General features: G+C 39.1%; 1 protein-coding gene and 1 pseudogene across 1 annotated transcript; both read left to right on the top strand.

Annotated features, from left to right (window-relative positions):
• The first annotated feature begins 2,325 nt into the window (after positions 1–2,325).
• On the top strand, positions 2,326–10,349 carry LOC139446019 (peroxidasin-like). Its single transcript, XM_071227282.1, has 13 exons — positions 2,326–2,380; positions 4,214–4,298; positions 4,633–4,760; positions 5,251–5,424; positions 6,776–6,827; positions 7,065–7,183; positions 7,955–8,059; positions 8,238–8,339; positions 8,565–8,725; positions 8,933–9,438; positions 9,616–9,788; positions 9,925–10,045; positions 10,289–10,349. The coding sequence occupies exons 1-13, from the start codon at positions 2,326–2,328 to the stop codon at positions 10,347–10,349; spliced, it is 1,842 nt and encodes a 613-aa protein (XP_071083383.1).
• Positions 10,350–15,553: 5,204 nt separating this feature from the next.
• LOC139445953 (peroxidasin homolog) lies at positions 15,554–22,637 on the top strand (annotated as a pseudogene).
• The last annotated feature ends 1,475 nt before the right edge of the window (positions 22,638–24,112 follow it).

Here is a 24,112-nt window from a genome sequence, read left to right as displayed (position 1 = left end):
TCAAGCCTTCCGGGACATGTTCCATGATAGGAACACCTCATGAATATTTACGAACCCACGAAACAGTTTTGCGATGTCCGCAGCAGTGAGCTCTGCTGGATAAAAGTTTTTACACATGTTTAGGACATTGTACATTCGGCGCATTCTTCGTTACAACTTAGTCAGCTTTTAACACCTTCAATTGTTACTTTGTGTGTGTTTGAAAATATCATAAACTGACATTAAATGTATTTTCATTCTTAAATAAAAGCAACATTAGTTTGTTATTATTGGAGAAATCTGTCCATGTAAACACGGTTATTCCAGAATATAAACTGTTTTTATTGAGGATCGGCATTTTACAATTTTACGAAAAACGAATGTTATGCAACTGAATCTGGTTCGTAGCTTTTACGTGTTGTTCGTATTTTGTTTGTTGTTTACGCCGCAATCAGCGATATTCAAGTTATATGACGGCAGCCTGAAAACAATTAAACTTGGATCAGGCAATTCACTAACTGACATCTGCATCGATCTGTGCAACTTATACGATGATTTGAATCAACACCGTCAACGATGCTCACCAACCGCCTCTTACGACAAGCAAAGACCAATTCTGACCCGGATCTGCACGAGGTCATAGGTTTAACGGATGTGGTCCATGGGCAAAATTGATCTTTCACGTTAGTCATGTGTCAATCTTTTTTCACCCATCCTGACTTCCAAGGTGAAAAACCATCCAAATCATTTCTTATCAGATTAGCTAAACGAATCCCATTTCAACACATGTAGACCTTTTGTGTTGTTTCTTGTAGTTCCTCTTCAGGTTCATAATTGGTAACGAGCTTTCCACTAACTTTAAACTGACATGCCGTTATATAACGGGAATACTATTCAAAGCGGCGTTAAACCCAACTCACTCACTCATAAAACTGTCTTGTAATGCAAATACTGACTTTCAAGTAGTCGCAATAGAAATTAAACTGTTCTGAAAACGACACGCGCAGATAATTTTGGTATTTTGTATTGAGACCAGATATTGTTTCAGCTCCATCTGCAAACCAGATATAATTAAAACTATGAGCCTAAGTATTTTTAGAACACACACATTGCAACAATGTAATTTTAGTTGCAGACTTTTTATATTGTTTTACCAACAACATGATCATGAACCACAATTATATTTTCCAAAACTTTCAGTGACAATTAATCTTTTCCATTGTTTACGTATCGATTTCCAAACTGAAACCATATGTTAACCCAACAAATATCTCTAAGTTATAGAACTTAGCGTGAAACCGAGAAACAACCAACGAGTGGTATACAATCAACAAATGTATCACAAAATTCACTAAGTTTACAAATCAATAGAAATTACTGCATAGCAATAACAATAGCAGTAAACAATAGAGTGGTAGAACAATATTCAATTTCAATATATATAATATGATGGCAGCGGTTAATATCACACACAAAAATACAGTGGTGATATCAAAAGTCAGTAAAATTGGTATATATTCACCCAGCGGCGACAGTGGGTAAGCTTCCGAGATGTATAGAAATGAAACTAGTACTCAAATACATATCAAATATGTTGCAAAGCTAACAATAGAGCGTCAGAGCATGTGTGTTGGGACGTGTAACTTAAGTCGTTGGTGCGGTGAACGTCAAGATCGTCAGGGTATGGTGACAAACAAACTATAAAACTGTTGTTTCTTTCTCTCTTTCTTTGTTTAACGCCGCACTCAGCAATATTTCAGTTATATGACGGCGATCTGTAAATAATCGAGTCTGGACCAGACAATCCAGTGATTGACATCATGAACATCGATCCACGCAAGCGTTAACCAAGTCAGTGAGTCTGACCACCCGATCCCGTTAGTCGCCTTTTACGACCAGCATAGTCGCCTTTTATTGCAAGCAATGGTTGCTGAAGACCTGTTCCACCCCGGATTTCCACCGGGCTATAGAACTGTCACTTTGGAACTCAGCTGTTGATAAGTCCATAATCAGTACATCATATAATTCTATATTGCAAGTGAACGGCAGTATCACCGCGATCGAACACAACTATTAATGAAAAATGTTGAGTTGCGAGATATAAATGGCCATTTTCCACACGGGATCCCATGTAGATCGATTTATCTTGGCAATGGACGGATACAATCGTCGCCCCCTGCTGTAAGTAGATTTGTTTCTTGCTGTTACCAATGCAACTCATCATATCTGATAAAAGTAATGATGTTTTATCCAGTCTATCACTATGTTATTGGAATTGTGTGTATATATATAGTGCCAGTCTGATGACTCCATCACATAGACTCAGTCCTTCGTGAAGCTGACAGTATGCAGTCATTCCTTGTGCAAGCTCTACTGATCGCGCTCTGCGTTATACACGCTGGTGAGTATTTACTATTCAGAATCTATATTTCTGCAAACCATTGGCTCTAGGGCTTGTTTATTGTCACCTTGTGGATTGAGGGAACACTACATGCAATAAGCAACTTATAAGGATTATCTTTGATACTGTACAACACCTATATGAAGTTATACATATTGGTATATAATGGAATTGAACCGTGTGTGCAGTTGGTACATGTAGTCCTATCTAAAAATATGGTTCATATATTAGAACATTTGAAACTGTTCTTCAAAGCTTATCAATAACTTGGTTACATATGTTTGTTGGTTTGTTTGCCGCCCTAAGCAATATTCCAGCTATATGGCAGCGGTCTGTAAATATTCGAGTCCCGGCCAGACACTCCAATGATTGACATAATGAGCATCGATCTACATAATTTGGATACGATGACATGCATCCACAAAGCCAGCGAGCCTGACCACCCGATCCCGTTAGTCGCATCATACCGGATCGGATGTTCAGGCTTGCGGGCTGTTGAACGAAATGTGAAATGCTTGACTTCCTCATTGAAAACTTCAGTGTGAACTTTGGGGATAAGACATTTAGACAAGACGTACATGTAACTACAGGCACCCACAGTGCACCAATTATGTCCGCCTCCAGCTCATCTGTGTCCCTATGCAAAGAATTCGGGAGGAATGCTTGGAATGCTAAAATCTAAAGTAACAAAGTAGTTTGGCAAAGAAGTTTAACTCCTGTTTCGGGTATATCAAACATCTGACATTTTTCAATAATGGCCTGTAGCCAATTCCTTTCCATTGAACTATGGGGGCACGAGTGGCCTAGTCGTCTAAGGCACCGCGATTCGCTGTGCAGAGTTGCGTCCCTTGGGCATGCCAGTAACCTATGATTGTGGGTTCGAATCCCGGTTCGCCCCGATTATGTTTCTAGGTTTGTCAGCACCATACCTGTGCTCGTGAGTTTCACCAAAGTGGTAAACGTCTGAGACCTGCATCACTTCGGGCTTTCCTCCCACATGAAGCTGACGCGCCACGATATCACTGGAATACTGATAAAAGCGGCGTTAAACCCAAATCACATTTCACAACCTTTCAGGTACAATCAAGTATCCGAAGATTTGACACGACTCAAACGTTATTTTAACAGTCAAGGCCTGAGTAAAACTTTCAAAATGTTTTATATGAGATACGTAGAGGACATTTCCAAATTTGCGCATCAGTATCTGATGCAATTACTTATTTTGACTTGAACCATAATTAGGTTCCCGTGTTGTCATTACAATTGACTTGACTTTGCATGTGCTTGTGACGGGTACCACCGGTCGGGCAGGGTGTGTTCATCGTTTCGTGAACACCTGGTATCATCACTATTCAATAGTGATTTATAATCAAATGCAGACGATACCGTTAGAATCGCAAACTGACTATGCTTTTAGCTCCTGGCAATGAAAAGGAGTTTGTCGCTTTTTTCAGGTGAACAGTTCATTTGCCTTTGCATGTGTTTGTGACGGATGTCAGCAGTGGGACAGGATATGCACACCTTTTCGCGAACATCTGGTGTCATTTCATATTGATTCATAAACATAGTGTCGAATCGCTTTCTATTATTATGGAAATAGTTATTGCCGCTTTTATTTAAACTTTATGTATTGTTTTACTCCTAAATACATATTTGGAATATGAAAATATATAACACTTTGAGTAGGTGAAGGTATAATCAGATTTATACAGATGGGGTATAAATGTGGCATACATTTAAATTTTATTCTCAGAATAATAACAACATGGTATTAACTTTAATATATATTCCGTTTGTGGATAACACATGAAATCACGTGAGCCTTCGTTCCAGAGTGTGGAGGAAGCAGGACGCCATGCGCCTTCAGTTCGCGATCATCCAAGAGTAAAAGACACATGGAGCCTGTCTACAGAAGCAGGTTTGTCTGACATGAAAAACTGGACATGTGAATCTAAACAGTAGTGAAGACAACATGTTTCTTAAACCCTTATGTAAATATGTACCTGTTCTGCTGTATTGCAAGTGTACACCCATATCGGCGCCTAACTACAAGTAAATATTTTCCAAAATATATAATCCAACAATGAAAATAATGTATTAATCTTGGAGGATTAAATACCTCAGCTGTTATAACTTGAAGAATGTGTAGTCTTCCCGGGACGTCCCTGTTCAATGTGTCATGCTAAGTTAGAGTGTTATATGTGTTGATGAAAGGGATTCAATGTCTTATCTCACAAATACGTTTAACTCAGGAGAGCCACCTGCGACTCAAGTGACACCTATCGGACAGCTGATGGCACGTGCAATAACGTAGATAATTCGGAATGGGGAGCTGCTGGTGCTCAACTCACCAGGTGGCTGGAACCTGTCTATGCCGACGGTTTGTTCATTTTGCCATATTTCTGTAAATAATATCTGAGGAACGATACCAACTGATTATAAATAACTAAACGTCACAACACTCAATACCTGAGTAAGGATAAGATTTATGGATGAACAGCTTCTTTATTACAATTAGGAGCAACGTTTCGGTGTAGGTTCTAACACTGTTATCAAGCAAGTAATGTACAGATTGATTGATATCAGTGTTAGAACTTGCACCGAAACGTCGCTCCTAATTGTAAAAAGGAAGTTGTTCATCCATAAATCTTATCCTTACTTAGTACTCCAACTTCTTAATGCCTCTCAAAGAAAATATATACCTATCTAATGAAAACCGTTTTACATTCAACATAAAAAAAAGAGTTTAAATAAGCACTAGTTTACATCCGACAGAATATTAGGCAAGGGATATCCAGTATTAAATAGTTTCCAACTGCATGTAACAATATGACAAATCAACGAACAAACATTTCTGTTGTATATTACAGCAATGGGAAACCCCAGAGCTCTGGCTACAGATGGATCAGACCTGCCTAACCCAAGAAGCATCAGCAACCATGTTCACTTTGAGCTGAGTTTTCTTTCCGTCAGAAACTCCGTCATGCTGATGCAGTGGGGTCAGTTTATTGACCACGACATCACGGGAACACCGGTGGTTACAGGTAATGATTTGATATCGTTATACCTCTCCTAAGAATCTTGCAATTCCATTGGTTAATCCGTACATTTCAATGTAAACCCCGAAATCATGTGACTATTACTGTCCTCGAATATTGACTCGTCACATGATCTGTATTGACTTGAATATTGACTCGTCTGCTACAAAACATGATGGCGTCTGGTACGAGCATTTCACGGTTCGCAGCTAAATTACTTTGTAAGTCTGTGATGTGGTCTGACCACAGACGGGATCGGGTCAGAAGGTGGGGGGATATAGAACTGAGTGCTGTCCATCCGTCCTTCCGCCCGTCTGTTCGTTCCGTCACGTTTCGTTTTCGGAATAGAACTAAAACATGACCGATATCTTAACCAAATTTGGCACATAGATAGGTCTAGTGGAAAACTGTTGCGTTTGGATACTTTGGGATTTTTAAGAAAATTATTTTTCGAGTTTCCCTGGCAACGACTTTGGCTTAGACTAAAAATGGCGGTAGTCCTCGTTTCTGGAGCATATCTCCGTACAATATATCATCACCAAAGCTGGCACTTAAATGGGTGTTGTTGTAAACTGGTGCCCTTTGATAGTTGGGGATTTAAAAATATTGTCTTTCGAGTTTCCCTGGAAACGACTTTGAATTAGACTGAAAATAACCAAACTTGGCACAGATATTGAAACCCATATCATACTGTTCCACCAAACTTGGCATATAAATAGGTCTAGTGGTACACTGGTGACGTTTGATAGTTTGTGAGTTTTAACAAACATTTCCGTAGCCAGAGCATAACTCGGAAACCGTTTACACATTCCACAAAAACATCTACGCAGGGTTGATCATGCCAGTGCTGTAGCATTCCAGACTCCAGTCTACTTATCAAATCATCAGATGATTGGTGCTGTACTTCTCAGTACACCTCATGGTGGCCCCTGCTCTCAATGATCTCTAAGTAAAGTTAGAACTCCCTTATTTCTCTGATTATTGTTCAAGTAATAACATAACTCACTACAGTTACATATTCTATCATAAACTGCAGAAAGCAAAACAACACCAGTAATAACCTTTTAGTGCTTGTAATTAGGCCATTCACGAACATAGTTCACAGGAGCTAATGCATTGCACACAACCGGACATGTCACATTGGCGGGGGATATGAGTATTTCATGCTTGTTTTTTGTAAATTGCTTCTATCTTTCGCAATGTTGACACTATTCATGTCAGAAATACAGCATATTGTAGCACGATCGCATAATGTATTCATTTCTAATTTTTATATTTATATTTCGAAGGGCATGGTTTGTTGTGGATGTCTCTTCATCTTCAAAACATCGACATACATGTACTTTCTTCTTTACAGATAATGGAAGTGATATTGAATGTTGTGACAGAACCGATTCTGTTCCAAGCGAGTAAGTTTACACTGTTACCTGTCAAGAATATTCATTTCTAAGTACGATTTTCATAACAATAAACTACTTGTGATCCCTTACTATACTGTCACTATATCATATGACACAACAATGAACAAGTCTGATTACACTACACCATACTATTCATATTTCAAAATATGATAAAATGGTTGATGTACTATATACAGATCATGCAAAATGTATCAGAAATATCAAATATTGTCTTCCTTTCATCAGCACGGACTCTCCATGTTTCCCGATCACCCTTCCTGATGGTGACTTCTACTTTGGCGATGGCAAATGTATGAACCTGGTGAGATCGGAGGCGGTTTCAGGAACAGGCACAGATTCCTCCAGTAAGGATGAACACTTATATACAACTCCCAATACATATTTCTCCCCTTGGTCCTTCCTGAGTAGGCTATTCCCCACGAATATGCTTGACGTAAACGTCAAATAATGAGTGTGGGACCTGGTTGATGGTTTGTCAACCTAAAGGGTTATCTGACGCAATTTTAAACGGTGACCTATGATATGGCCTGGAAGTTCGCTCATTCTCCCCAATTACATTTTGAAATAATATTTAGCTATTCTACTTTCTTTAAAGATTGAAGTGTCCATTGGATTGCATTTCAATACCTATTTAAGAGTTATATCCAAATTGAGGGATTGAGTGAGTTGGATTTAAGGGTACTGCGAAAAGTACTCCAGTTATATCAGCGAGTGTTTGCTTAATATAAGAGGAAAGCCCGAAGTGATGTAGTTTCAAGATGTTTACCAGTTTGGTGAAACCCACAAGCACGGGTATGGTGCTGTCAAACATAGACTCATACTCGGGAGAACTGGGATTCGAACCCACAAACCACATGTAGGTTTCTGGCGTGCCCAAGGGACGCAACTCTGCACAATAGCGGCGCTTTTGACGACTGGGCAACTGCCTATGATCCCATCCAAAGTATAACCACATTCATGATGCATTCCCATACCTGAAACAGACGAGATTGCATTTCAAGTTTATTTATTTCAAGATTATATTTCGGAGAAAGACACAATGTAACCTCATACTTTAACATCCTTAAACAAATAAACTTTCATGGTAAACTCATTCCTGATTTCTCTCCTACCAGATCCACGACAACAGTACAATGAACTGTCCGCCTTTATAGACGGTTCCCACATCTACGGCATTTCAGACTCGGAGACGGCCGAGCTCAGAGACACTGACTCTGGATGTAGGTTGCATGTCCTCCTGATTTCTCGATGATTTTCTGTGATAAGTATCAGTTTGTGAGATGATAACAATCACACGACAGACCTTGATTTGCTATTCAGTTTATGTTATTTCTATATTTCATGATAAGTTATGTGAACTGTACATGTTTCGTTATTCGTCTCTCTGTTATTTTCCAGCCGGATTGTTGAAAGTGGGAACAAACAATCTTCTGCCGGAAGGAGATTCTGATGATTGCTTTCTTGATACTTCTGATTCAAGCAACTACTGTTTCAAAGCAGGTCGTTACAAACAGGAGAAATCAATATTTCATAGCAATTACATCCTTATAAACTATGTGTGTAAGATGTGCTCACTATTTACGTTGGTGATAAAATGGTTCTTAACATTTTAATGAATATTCAATTTTCCTGTAAATAAGATGAATATAATATATGGTATTTAAAACAAGTTATTATACTACATATCAAATAAAACATACAAAAATATTTCCCGTTTTACTGCAGGTGACTCGAGAGTCAATGTCTTCCCTGGACTGAGTGCTCTACACACTCTTTTCATGAGAGAACACAACCGTGTTGCAACAGAACTCAAAGGCTATAACAGTGGTTGGGATGACGAGAAACTCTTCCAAGAAGCAAGACGAGTAGTTATTGCTGAATTACAGGTTAGGCTTCAATTCGGTTGAACACAGGTGGATACAAATTATAAATCCCCGCACATATAAATACTACCTGTGCATCTACGATAACAACTGTTTTTTCCTGATATTATTAGTAAAGTAATGACATGTTGCAAGTATTTTGTAACGGCATTCATATCAAACATATGATGAAGATGAACAGAGCCTGATGTACGTCGTATATATCACCAGGTGATCACATACAACGAGTGGCTGCCTCAAATCCTTAGTGACGACGGGGTTGCAAACTACAGTCTGGAACTGGGCAACTACAACTACAATTCCAGCCTCGACCCAACTCTCAGTAACGTCTTCTCAACCGCAGCTTTCCGATTTGGCCATTCGATGGTGCCAGAAAACCTCACAATAGGAAGCGAAGTGGTGGACACTGGTGACCTTTTCAAGAGAACCAAATACGTCATCAACAGCCTGGACGACGTCATCACTAGTTTTCTGGGCGCTGCAGGTGAACGTGTTGATGCGTGGTATGTCGATGGCATGAGGCAGAGGATGTTTGAGGAGGATTCCGCCACGAAGGACGGATTTGACATTGTGAGTCTGAACATTCAGCGAGGAAGAGAACACGGTCTCCCTCCTTACAACGCCTGGAGAGAATACTGTGGTCTCGACAAAATCACCTCCTTCACATCTGATAATGATTTCGGAATCATTCAAGGTCGCGATCTTGAGGATATATAGTAAGTGTTCATGCTGATTAGTATTTTAGAGAAAATTGATCTCCGCAATCGATTAGCTATGATTCACAACCAATCATCTTCAATAAATATTTTTTCATCTTTGTCCAATATAATTTAACACTTCTGTTGTTTCAAAGGTCTAAATTACATATATAATATGTTACTTGACTCTTTCAGTAACAGCGTGGACGACATTGATCTGTACAGTGGAGGTGTTGCTGAAGTCCCGTTTGATGTTGCAGCAATGGGAAGAACCTACATCTGTCTGATCGGAGAACAGTTCAAGAAATTGAGGGATGGTGACAGGTTCTGGTTCGAATCTACAGACTCTGTCACTGGTTTTACCTCTGGTAAATACATACACCTCTTTTCTTGGTTGGTGTATTAACGATATACATTAATTTGTGAACAGGGATTGATGTCAATTTCTTTGTTTTAAATAGTGATGTACATATATCTTTACAATGTTTCTTTGTTTGAATTCAGATCAAATAACGCAGCTGAAAAAAGCGTCATTGGCTCGTATCATCTGTGACAATGCCGACAATGTCAACACCATCCAGCGGTCAGCTTTCCTGAATACTAACATTGGCACCAATGGATCTGGGTATGCTGAATTATAATGTTGTTTTACAGGTGTAAGCAGTAGAATTGAACAGTTAATGAAAATGAATTCAATAACCAAATGCTGTGTCTAGTTTATCTTGTGATACAGAGAAACTTAGGAAATGCAAATAATACATTTCCATTAAAACAGTGCTTGTAGCAAAATGATTATTTTCTTGCAAAATATAACACAAATGATTGACACATGTAACAGAAGTTTTGAACTGCTTTACCTCGTCATCAGAAACCCGGAGGTGAGCTGCTCTGCCCTGAAGGAAGTGAGGCTTCGCAGATGGCAGGAGTAACCATCAACACGTGGCCCTGTCCTTACCACGTTGTGTCAGTACTGTTAATAAAGACATTAACTTGATCACTTTGTCTTAGTCATATGTCTCTACACGGATCTTACAATATCCTTAGCAGTTTGTGTACCACAGTCATATAACAGGAATATCTCCGAGTGCGGCGTTAAACGACAAACAAACAAACAAACAAATAAACAAACCTCTAACACTCTGGATGCGTGTCATTTTAGATAGTTGATTTCTAACGAATGCTTATGTTGCTGGCCTTGGGACACATAAAGATGAATACATAAAACAGATGTGAGTTCTGTTACTCACTTTGAATAATCTCTTCTGAAAACTCAATCAGTGGATGATGTGAGCAGCATCTCACGACAGAGTGACGTACAGTCAACCAAGTCACTGAGTCTGACCTCTTGATTACATGTGGTCGCCTGTGGGTGTGTCTGCACTGTCGAAGAAGTTGTGTTTTTTAAAGACCATCGGAGGATGACCCAGACAAGGAAGCGGACATTTTGAAGAAGAACTGATGTTTCCTGTTCCCATGACGTCATTCTGTATGGCGTCTCCTTATATGGACACGACCAGAATAAAGAAATAGTCTATCACATCAGAATCTGTGATTGGGCAACAAACTTTATCGTGAGACATTTTTTTCAGCCAAGACAAAACCATCGGGAAAGCATAACAATTTCCAATACTGGCTTCGTGAAACCAGATTTTTCAAGCGAAATACCCAGTATTTCATATACATCGAAATGGAAGGAGTTGCCCCTACACATGAAGGGGACCCAAGAGACGTTGTTGAGAGTATAGCGGTGGAGCAATGTACCGTCCACAAGCTGGGTGATATAGTGTATTCCAGCGGCCACATAAATATAACCCGCGACTTGGTAATTGGTATATAAAATAAACACCTGTGATAACCAAGAACAAAGATGGGAGGCGAAATACCATGCTATACTACATGCTATCGTCTGTAAGTTTAGAAAAGGTATACGAGGCTGGACATCAGATACAGTGAATTCTCGTTAATCCGAACGGAACATTGCCCTGTGAAACCTTTTGGATTAACGAAAGTGCGGAGTTGAGAATTATTGTCTTTTATCAATGCATTGACTCAGATTTGTGTACTTTTGGATTAATGGGGTTTTGCAGGAGTTGTGGGCCTAATTTTACGGCTTCCTCTTTGTTTTAATGCTTTAATCTCATGTTATACACACGATAAAGATGTAATTGTAGAATTGTTTAGCTTTGCGTCTTTGATAAAAGAATAATCACACTTTTGCTTAATGTTTTGAAGGTAACAAATATTAACTGCAATATGTTGACATTTGTCTCCTTAAATGTTCACCAAACAGTTACTGAGGAGCATCTCAAGTATTGTGTTCGTAGAAGTATTTCCACCATTCAACTTTTATATGTTACACACGGAGTCTCCACTGTTGGGCGGAGTTGTCAGACTTCACAGAGTGGTGTCTTGTCGGAGTAAAAGGTCTGATTTGGATGAGATTGTAGAATCAGCTGCATGGATCGAGTCTGTGGAACCAGATGAGGGTGCAATGAAACACACCAGCCCTTTGCAGACACATTTATGTCTAGCTGTCACGAGACTGATCACAGACACTATAAGGATATGAGCATTTTTTTATGAATAAAAGTACATTGATACCATCATTAATTTGAAACTTTCGAAAAACTAAAAAGAAATGATGTGGAATTTGAACAAGGCAAAATACAACAGTCCGAACCGTTAACATTGCAAACAATGTACTTGACATCTCTCCAAATAGTATCGGAATTCATTATGAGCAGCATTACACAGAAATAGCATAAAACGGACTGTTCTAAGTTTTATTCACTGAATAGGAGCAGGTGGCTATGACTCCTAAGGTGCAAAGTTCGTTTTGCAGAGTTGCGTCCCTTGATCGTGGGTTCCAACGCGGCAAACATATAATTATAAGACCAGCATCACATCAGGCTTTCCTCCCACACCAAGCTGACATGCCCTGATATAACTGAAATATTGTCCAGAGTGGCGTCAAACCTAACCCAATCACCCGTATTCTCATGATCATGAGCTTTTATTCACTTTGTCGACTGCGCATGTCAGAGAACTTTAAATAGACTCTCTTTAGTTTTTTCAGCCACATCCGCCAATTGACACGAGGCGGAAAGCCGTCAATTTCTGACAATTTGTCATAATGTCTAAGAAGAAGATTGTTACAGCGAAAATACACTACACAAATAACGGCGTACGAATTACGCAAATTGAAGGAGGCCAATGACGTTTAATTGCAGCAAAAAAAGCACTTTGTCAATACACCCGCAACTGGGATACGATGACATGCACTTAATAGGCCCGTAGAATATGTTGTCAGTTACCCATGCTTGCCGTAAAAGCCGACTATGCTTGTCGTAAGAGGCGACTTACGTGATCGGGTGGACAGGCTCGCTGACTTGGTTGATGAATTTCATAGATCCCAATTGCGTGGACCGAAGCTCGATGTTGTCATTCTCTTGATTGTTTGGTCCAGACTCGATTACTTACAGACCGCCCTCATATAATTGGAATATTGCTGAGCGCGGCGGAAAAAAAACAAACAAAAAAACAAACAAAACTTTGTCAATAGTTCACATGGGGAAATGGATTTTAATCAGATTACAATCTGGAGAAATTATGATATGTCGTTAGTCACGCTGCACGTCGTAGTCCAAATATTAATTCGCCACCTTATCCCTGAAGTGAACAGTTTTCTTTGTATATATGTTATTTAAGTCTTTCCATCTGTAACCCGTGACAAATTGAAACCCTAAACCTTAAAATAAGCCCACTTACAATCTGCAAATGATTGATTGCTCTTGTATTTGTTTGTTTATTTGTGTGTTGATTAACACCGCACTTAGCAATATGCTAGCTGTATTTACGGCGGTCTGTAAATAATCGACCAGACAGCCCACTGATGGACATCATGAGTATCGATCCACGCATGCATCAATCAAGTCAGCAAGTCTGTCCATTCTAACCCGTTATATTCTCTTACCACAAGCACAGTCGCTATTTACGGCAAGCATGGGTTGCTGAAGACCTATTTTACCCCGGATCTTCACGACGTGTTAAGACATTGAATATTTGACGCAAGTTAGTCAGCTTTTAACACCTTCAATTGTTTTTGTGTGTGTGTGTTTAGATTTTGATAGATAATAAACAAAACAAAATTTATTTACCAACTGGCATTAAATGTATTTTCATTCTTAAATAGAGTCAATATTATTTTGTTATTATAGGAGAAATCTGCCCATGTAAACACGGTTATTCCAGAAAATATTTTTTTTTATTGAGGATTGTCATTTTACAATTTTACCAAAAAAGAAAACATTTTTTGTTTGTTGTTTACGCCGCAATTAGCGATATACCAACTAGTTGACGGCGGTCTGAAAATGATTGAGCTTGGACGAGACAATTCAGAAATTGACATCTGCATCGATGTATGCAATTGGGATTCGATGATTTGAATTAACAATGTCAGTGATCCTCACCAACCGCCTCTTACGACCATTCTGACCTGGATCTACACGAGGTTATAAGTGGAACGGATGTGGTTCATTGCCACAACTGATCTTTCACGTTTGTCATGTGTCATTCTTTTTTTCACCCATCCTGACTTCCAAGGTGAAACACCATCCAAATTATGTCTTATCAGATTAGTCATAAAAATCACATTTTAACACATGTAGCCCTTTTGTGTTGTTTCTTGTAGTTCCTCTCCAGGTTTCATAACAACTAACTATAAGCTGACATGCCGTGATATAACAGGAATACTGTTCAAAACTGCGTTAAACCCAACCTACTCACTCATATAACTGTCTTATAATGCAAATACTGTCTACACAGCAGTTTAATCTGTTTTGAAAACGACACGCGCAGATAATTTTGGTATTTTGCATTGAGACCAGACATTTTGTCATATGAATCTGCAAAACCACATATTTTTTGTTAATTTAAACTATGAGCTAAGTATTTTTAGAACACACACATTGCAACAAAGTAATTTTGCAGGCTGACTTTTTATGTTTTTTGACCAACAATATGAAGAACAATTAATATTTTTCATTGTTTACGTGTCGATTTACAAATTTAAACAATATGTTAACCCAGAAATCTATACGTTAGTTGTATACAATCAACAAATGTATTACAAAAGTCACTAAGTTACGAAATCAACAGAAATTACTGCATAGCAATTACAATTGCAGTCAACAATAGAGTGGCGGAACAATATTCAATGACAATATATAATATGATGGATGCGGTCAGTACCATATACAAAAATACAGTGGTGATAGCAAAAGTCAGAGATAATAGTATATATTCACTCAGCAGCGACAGTGGTCAAGTTTTCGAGATAGATAGGAAATAAACTAGTACTCAAATAAATATCAAATTGTGGCAAAGCTAAGAAGAGAGCGTCAGCGTATATGTGTTGAGAACGTGTAACCTAAGTCGTCTGTGTTGTGAACGTCAAGGTCGTCAGGGTGTGGTGACAAACAAGCTATAAAACTGTCTTTTCTTTCTCTCTTTCAGCAATATCCCAGCTATAAGACGGCGGTCTATAAATAATCGAGTCTGGACCAGACAATTCAGTGATTGTCATCATGACCATCGATCAACGCAAATAGGATATGATGACAAGCGTTAACCAAGTCGGCGAGTCTGACCACCCGACTGATCCCGTAAGTCGCCTTTTACGACCAGCATAGACGCCTTGTATGGCAAGCATGGGTTGCTGAAGACCTTTTCTACCCCGGATTTTCAATTCAAACTGTCAAATAGGATTCTCAGCTGTTGATTAGTTCGTAATCAGTACATCATATAATTCTATATTGCAAGTCAAGGGTAGTATCTCCACGATCGAACACAACTATTAATGAAACATGTTGAGTTGCGAGATCTAAATGCCTATTTCCCACATGGGATCCCATGTTGATCGATTCATCTTGGCAATCAACACATACAATCGTCGCCCCCTGCTGTAACTAGATTTGTTTCTTGCTGTTACCAATACAAATCATCACATCTGATAAAAGTAATGATGTGTTATCAAGTTTATCACTATGTTATTGGTATTGTGTGAATATATATATATATAGTGCCAGTCTGATGACTCCAGCACATAGATTCAGTCCTTCGTGAAGCTGACAGTATGCAGTCATTCCTTGTGCAAGCTCTACTGATCGCGCTCTGCGTTATACACGCTGGTGAGTATTAACTATTTCAGAATCTATATTCCTGCGAAATATTGGCAGTTGGGTTTGTTCATTATCAACTCGTGGATTGAAGAAACGCTACATGCAATAAGCAACTTATAAAGATTATATTTGATATTGTACATTTTATATTGGTGTATAATGGTATTGAACCGTATGTAGTTGGTACATGCAGTCATATCTAAAAATATAGTTCATATATTTGAACATTTGAATCTGTTCTTCAAAACATATCAAGAACTTAGTTATATATGTTTGCATGTTTGTTTGTTGTTAAACGCCGCACTTAGCAAAATTTCCAGCTATATGACAGCAGTCTGTAAATAATCGAGTCCGGCCAGACAATCCAATGATTGACATCATGAGCATCCATCTACGTAATTTGGATACGATGTTATGTATCCACAAAGCCGGCGAGCCTGACCACCCGATCTCTAACGGGATCGGGTGTTCAGGCTCGCTGGCTGTTGAACGATATGTGAAATGCTTGACTTCCTCATTGAAAACTTTGTGTGAACTTTGGGGATAAGACATTTAGATAAGACTAACATGTGTCCCCCTCCAGCTCATGTGTTTCCCTGTGCATACAATTCGGGAGGAATGCTTGGAATGCTGAAATCTAAAGTAACAAGGTAATTTGACAAAGAAGTGTGACTCCTGTGTCGGGTATATCAAAGATCTGAAATCTTTCAATAATGGTCCATAGCCAATTCTTTTCCACTGAACTACCAACCTTAACTTGAAACAATAGAGACATTGCCTCACCTGTTTCATACTGAGAACTATGCATAAATATTTTGAGGGATGACTTGAACTTCCAAATCGTCGCGATAATTGGGTAGCCTCGTGGTTGAAGCGTTCGATCATCGCGAATGCAGAACTATAACACTTTGAGTAGGTGAAGGTATCATCAGATTTGTACAGATGGTGTATAAATGTGGCCTAAATTTAGAATTTTATTCTCAGAATAATAACAACACGGTATTAACTTAATTATATATTCCGTTTTTGGATAACACATCAAATCACGTGAGCCTTCGTTCCAGAGTGTGGAGGAAGCAGGACGCCATGCGCCTTTAGTTCGCGATCATCCAAGAGTAAAAGACACATGGAGCCTGTCTACAGAAGCAGGTTTGTCTGACATGAAAAACTGGACATGTGAATCTAAACAGTAGTGAAGACAACATGTTTCTTAAACCCTTATGTAAATATGTACCTGTTCTGCACTATTGCAAGTGTACACCCATATCCGCGCCTAACTACAAGTAAATATTTTCAAAAATATAATATCCAAGAATGAAAATAATTTATTAATCTTGGAGGATTAAATACCTCAGCTGTTATAACATGAAGAAAGTGTAGTCTTCCCGGGACGTCCATGTTCAACGTGTCATGCTAAGTTAGAGTGTTATATGTGTTGATGAAAGGGATTCAATGTCTTATCACACAAACACGTTTAACTCAGGAGAGCCACCTGCGACTCAAGTGACACCTATCGGACAGCCGATGGCACGTGCAATAACTTGGACAATTCGGAATGGGGAGCTGCTGGTGCTCAACTCACCAGGTGGCTGGAACCTGTCTATGCTGACGGTTTGTTTATTTTTCCATATTTCTGTAAATAATATCTGAGGAACGATACCAACTGCTTAAAAGAAATTAAACGTCATAACAATACATACAAATCAACATATAGATCAATGTATATTTCAGCAATGGGAAACCCCAGAGCTCTGGCTACAGATGGATCAGACCTGCCTAACCCAAGAAGCATCAGCAACCATGTTCACTTTGAGCTGAGTTTTCTGTCTGTCAAAAACTCCGTCATGCTGATGCAGTGGGGTCAGTTTATTGACCACGACATCACGGGAACGCCGGTGGTTACAGGTAATGATCTGATATCGTTGTACCTCTAGTAACAATCTTGCAATTCCATTGGTTAATCCGTACCATGTGACGAAACAATGCATTTCAATGTAAACCCCGAAATCATGTGACTATAACTGTCCTCGAATATTGACTCGTCACATGATCTGTATTGACCTGTCACATGATGAATATTGACTCGTCTGCTACAAAACATGATGGCGTCTGGTAGTAGCATTTCACGGTTCGCAGCTAAGTCACTTTGTAAGTCCGTGATGTGGTCTGACCGCAGACGGAGTCAGGTCCGAAGGTTTGAGTTTTATCATACTAACCTCGTCAAGAGTAATTACTATCCCCCGCCCCGAAGTGGAAAGGGGAAATAGAACTGAGTGCTGCCCGCCCGTCCTTCCGCCTGTCTGTTCCTTCCGTCACGTTTGGTTTCCGGAGTAGAACTAAAACATGACTGATATCTCAACCAAACTAGGTCTAGTGGAACTGGTGCCATTTGATAATTTGGGATTTTTCAAAAATGTATTTTTCGAGTTTCCCTGGAAACGACCTTGAATTAGACTGAAAATTACCAAACTTTGCACAGATATTGAAAACCATACAATATTTCTTCATAAATAGGTCTAGTGGTAAACTGGTGACTTTATTATTACTTTGGGATTTTTTAGAAAATTATTTTTCGAGTTTCCCTGGTAACGACTTTGGCTTAGACTAAAAACGACGGTAGTCCTCGTTTCCGGAGCATATCTCCGTACAATATGTCATCACCAAAGCTGGCACTTAAATGGATGTTGTTAAAAACTGGTGCCCTTTGATAGTTTGGGATTTAAAAAAATATTATCTTTCGAGTTTCCCTGGAAACGACTTTGAATTAGACTGAAAATTACCAAACTTGGCACAGATATTGAAAACCATATCATATTTCTCCACCAAACTTGGCATATAAATAGGTCTAGTGGTACACTGGTGACTTTTGATGGTTTGTGAGTTTTAACAAACATTTCCGTAGCCAGAGCATAACTCGGAAACCGTTTACACATTCTACAAAAACATCTACGCGGGGTTGATCATGCCAGTGCTGTAGCATTCCAGACTCGAGTCTACTTATCAGATCATCAGATGATTGGTGCTGTACTTCTCAGTACCCCTCATGGTGGACCCTGCTCTCAATGATCTCTAAGTAAAGTTAGAACTCCCTTATTTTTCTGATTATTGTTCAAGTAATATCATAACTCACTACAATTACATATTCTGTCATAAACTGCAGAAGGCAAAACAAGACCAGTAATAACCTTTTAGTGCTTGCAATTAGGCCATTCACGAACATAGTTCACAGGAGCTAATGCATTGCACACAACCGGACATGTCACATTGGCGGGGGATATGAGTATGTCATGCTTGTTGTTTTTAAATTGCTTCTATCTTTCGCAATGTTGACACTATTCATGTCAGAAATACAGCATATTGTAGCACGATCGCATAATGTATTCATTTCTAATTTTTATATTTATATTTTGAAGGGCATGGTTTGTTGTGGATGTCTCTTTATCTTCAAAACATCGACATACATGTACTTTCTTCTTTACAGATAATGGAAGTGATATTGAATGTTGTGACAGAACCGATTCTGTTCCAAGCGAGTAAGTTTACACTGTTACATATCAAGAATATTCATTTCTAAGTACGATTTTCATAACAATAAACTACTTTTGATCCCTTACTATGCTGTCACTATATCACATGACACAACAATGAACAAGTCTGATTACACTACACCATACTATTCATATTTCAAAATATGATAAAATGGTTGATGTACTATATACAGATCATGCAAAAAGTATCAGAAATATCAAATATTGTCTTCCTTTCATCAGCACGGACTCTCCATGTTTCCCGATCACCCTTCCTGATGGTGACTTCTACTTTGGCGATGGCAAATGTATGAACCTGGTGAGATCGGAGGCGGTTTCAGGAACAGGCACAGATTCCTCCAGTAAGGATGAACACTTATATACAAATCCCAATACATATTTCTCCCCTTGGTCCTTCCTGAGTAGGCTATTCCCCACGAATATGCTTGACGTAAACGTCAAATAATGAGTGTGGGACCTGGTTGATTGTCTGTCAACCTAAAGGATTATCTGACGCAATTTTAAACGGTGACCTATGATATGGCCTGGAAGTTCGCTCATTCTCCCCAATTACATTTTGAAATAATATTTAGCTATTCTACTTTCTTTAAAGATTGAAGTGTCCATTGGATTGCATTTCAATACCTATTGAAGAGTTATATCCAAATTGAGGGATTGGGTGAGTTAGATTTAAGGGTACTGCGAAAAGTACTCCAGTTATATCAGCGCATGTTTGCTTAATATAAGAGGAAAGCCCGAAGTGATGTAGTTTCAAGATGTTTACCAGTTTGGTGAAACCCACAAGCACGGGTATGGTGCTGTCAAACCTAGACGCATACTCGGGGAGAACTGGGATTCGAACCCACAAACCACATGTAGGTTTCTGGCGTGCCCAAGGGACGCAACTCTGCACAATAGCGGCGCTTTTGACGACTGGGCAACTGCCTATGATCCCATCCAAAGTATAACCACATTCATGATGCATTCCCATACCTGAAACAGACGAGATTGCATTTATTTACCAAGATTATATTTCGGAGAAGGACACAATGTAACCTCATACTTAAACATCCTTAAACAAATAAACTTTCACGGTAAACTCATTCCCGATTTCTCTCCTACCAGATCCACGATAACAGTACAATGAACTGTCCGCCTTCATAGACGGTTCTCACATCTACGGTATATCAGACTCGGAGACGGCCGAGCTCAGAGACACTGACTCTGGATGTAGGTTGCATGTCCTCCTGATTTCTCCATGATTTTCTGTGATAAGTATCAGTTTGTGAGATGATAACAATCACACGACAGACCTTGATTTGCTATTCAGTTTATGTTATTTCTATATTTCATGATAAGTTATGTGAACTGTACATGTTTCATTATTCGTCTCTCCGTTATTTTCCAGCCGGATTGTTGAAAGTGGGAACAAACAATCTTCTGCCGGAAGGAGATTCTGACGATTGCTTTCTTGATACTTCTGATTCAAGCAACTACTGTTTCAAAGCAGGTCGTTACAAACAATAATATTTCACAGCAATTTCATTCTTTTAAACTATGTGTAAGATGTGCTCACTAGCAACGTTGGTGATAAAATGGTTCTTAACATTTTTATGAGTATTCATTTTTCCTGTAAATAAGATGAATATAATATATGGTATTTAAACAAGTCATTATACTACATATCAAATAAAACAAACAAAATTATTTCCCGTTTTACTGCAGGTGACTCGAGAGTCAATGTCTTCCCTGGACTGAGTGCTCTACACACTCTTTTCATGAGAGAACACAACCGTGTTGCAACAGAACTCAAAGGCTATAACAGTGGTTGGGATGACGAGAAACTCTTCCAAGAAGCAAGACGAATAGTTATTGCTGAATTACAGGTTAGGCTTCAATTTGGTTGAACACAGGTGGATACAAATTATAAATCCCCGCACATATAAATACTATCTGTGCATCTACGATAACAACTTTTTTTTTCCTGTTATTAATAGTAAAGTAATGACATGTTGCAAGTATTTTGTAACGGCATTCATATCAAACATATGATGAAGATGAACAGAGCCTGATGGACGTCGTATATATCACCAGGTGATCACATACAACGAGTGGCTGCCTCAAATCCTTAGTGACGACGGGGTTGCAAACTACAGTCTGGAACTGGGCAACTACAACTACAATTCCAGCCTCGACCCAACTCTCAGTAACGTCTTCTCAACCGCAGCTTTCCGATTTGGCCATTCGATGGTGCCAGAAAACCTCACAATAGGAAGCGAAGTGGTGGACACTGGTGACCTTTTCAAGAGAACCAAATACGTCATCAACAGCCTGGACGACGTCATCAGTAGTTTTCTGGGCGCTGCAGGTGAACGTGTTGATGCGTGGTATGTCGATGGCATGAGGCAGAGGATGTTTGAGGAGGATTCCGCCACAAAGGACGGATTTGACATTGTCAGTCTGAACATTCAGCGAGGAAGAGAACACGGTCTCCCTCCTTACAACGCCTGGAGAGAATACTGTGGTCTCGACAAAATCACCTCCTTCACATCTGATAATGATTTCGGAATCATTCAAGGTCGCGATCTTGAGGATATATAGTAAGTGTTCATGCTGATAAGTATTTTAGAGAAAATTGATCTCCGCAATCGATTAGCTATGATTCACAACCAATCACCTTCAATAAATATTTTTTCATCTTTGTCCAATATAATTTAACACTTCTGTTGTTTCAAAGGTCTAAATTACATATATAACATGTTACTTGACTCTTTCAGTAACAGCGTGGACGACATTGATCTGTACAGTGGAGGTGTTGCTGAAGTCCCATTTGATGTAGCAGCAGTGGGAAGAACCTACATCTGTCTGATCGGAGAACAGTTCAAGAAATTGAGGGATGGTGACAGGTTCTGGTTCGAATCTACAGACTCTGTCACTGGTTTTTCCTCTGGTAAATACATACACCTCTTTTCTTGGTTGGTGTATTAACGATATACATTAATTTGTGAACAGGGATTGATGTCAATTTCTTTGTTTGGAATAGTGATGTACATATCTCTTTACAATGTTTCTTTGTTTGAATTCAGATCAAATAACGCAGCTGAAAAAAGCGTCATTGGCTCGTATCATCTGTGACAATGCCGACAATGTCAACACCATCCAGCGGTCAGCTTTCCTGAATACTAACATTGGCACCAATGGATCTGGGTATGCTGAATTATAATGTTGTTTTACAGGTGTAAGCAGTAGAATTGAACAGTTAATGAAAATGAATTCAATAACCAAATGCTGTGTCTAGTTTATCTTGTGATACAGAGAAACTTAGGAAATGCAAATAATACATTTCCATTAAAACAGTGCTTGTAGCAAAATGATTATTTTCTTGCAAAATATAACACAAATGATTGACACATGTAACAGAAGTTTTGAACTGCTTTACCTCGTCATCAGAAACCCGGAGGTGAGCTGCTCTGCCCTGAAGGAAGTGAGGCTTCGCAGATGGCAGGAGTAACCATCAACACGTGGCCCTGTCCTTACCACGTTGTGTCAGTACTGTTAATAAAGACATTAACTTGATCACTTTGTCTTAGTCATATGTCTCTACACGGATCTTACAATATCCTTAGCAGTTTGTGTACCACAGTCATATAACAGGGATATCTCCGAGTGCGGCGTTAAACGACAAACAAACAAACAAACAAACAAACAAACAAACAAACAAACAAATAAACAAACCTCTAACACTCTGGATGCGTGTCATTTTAGATAGTTGATTTCTAGCGAATGCTTATGTTGCTGGCCTTGGGAGACATAAATATGAATACATAAAACAGATGTGAGTTCTGTTACTCACTTTGAATAATCTCTTCTGAAAACTCAATCAGTGGATGTTGTGAGCAGCATCTCACGACAGAGTGACGTACAGTCAACCAAGTCACTTAGTCTGACCTCCTGATTACATGTGGTCGCCTGTGGGTGTGTCTGCACCGTCGAAGAAGTTGTGTTTTATAAAGACCATCGGAGGATGACCCAGACAAGGATATTTTGAAGAAGAACTGATGTTTCCTGTTCCCATGACGTCATTCTGTATGGCGTCTCCTTATATGGACACGACTAGAATAAAGAAATAGTCTATCACATCAGAATCTGTGATCGGGCAACAAACTTTATCTTGAGACATTTTTTTTCAGCCAAGACAAAACCATCGGGAAAGCATAACATTTTCCAATACTGGCTTCGTGAAACCAGATTTTTCAAGCGAAATACCCAGGATTTCAAATACATCGAAATGGAAGGAGTTGCCCCTACACATGAAGGGGACCCAAGAGACGTTGTTGAGAGTATAGCGGTGGAGCAATGTACCGTCCACAAGCTGGTTGATATAGTGTATTCCAGCGGCCACATAAATATAACCCGTGACTTGGTAATTGGTATATAAAATAAACACCTGTGATAACCAAGAACAAAGATGGGAGGCGAAATACCATGCTATATTACATGCTATCGTCTGTAAGTTTAGAAAAGGAATACGAGGCTGGACATCAGATACAGTGAATTCTCGTTAATCCGAACGGAACATTGCCCTGTGAAACCTTTTGGATTAACGAAAGTCCGGAGTTGAGAATTATTGTCTTTTATCAATGCATTGACTCAGATTTGTGTACTTTTGGATTAATGGGGTTTTGCAGGAGTTGTGGGCCTAATTTTACGGCTTCCTCTTTGTTTTAATGCTTTAATCTCATGTACTACACACGATAAATATGTAATTGTAAAATTGTTTAGCTTTGCGTCTTTGATAAAAAAATAATCACACTTTTGCTTAAAGTTTTGAAGGTAACAAATATTAACTGCAATATGTTGACATTTGTCTCCTTAAATGTTCACCAAACAGTTACTGAGGAGCACCTATGATTCTCAAGTATTGTGTTCGTGGAAGTATTTCCACCATTCAACTTTTATATGTTACACATGGAGTCTCCACTGGTG

This window comes from Haliotis cracherodii, unplaced genomic scaffold (genome assembly GCF_022045235.1).
Source record: "Haliotis cracherodii isolate W230 unplaced genomic scaffold, xgHalCrac1.p SCAF_6, whole genome shotgun sequence".
NCBI classification, from domain to species: Eukaryota; Metazoa; Mollusca; class Gastropoda; order Lepetellida; family Haliotidae; genus Haliotis; species Haliotis cracherodii.
This window is presented reverse-complemented; position numbering and strand designations above follow the sequence as displayed.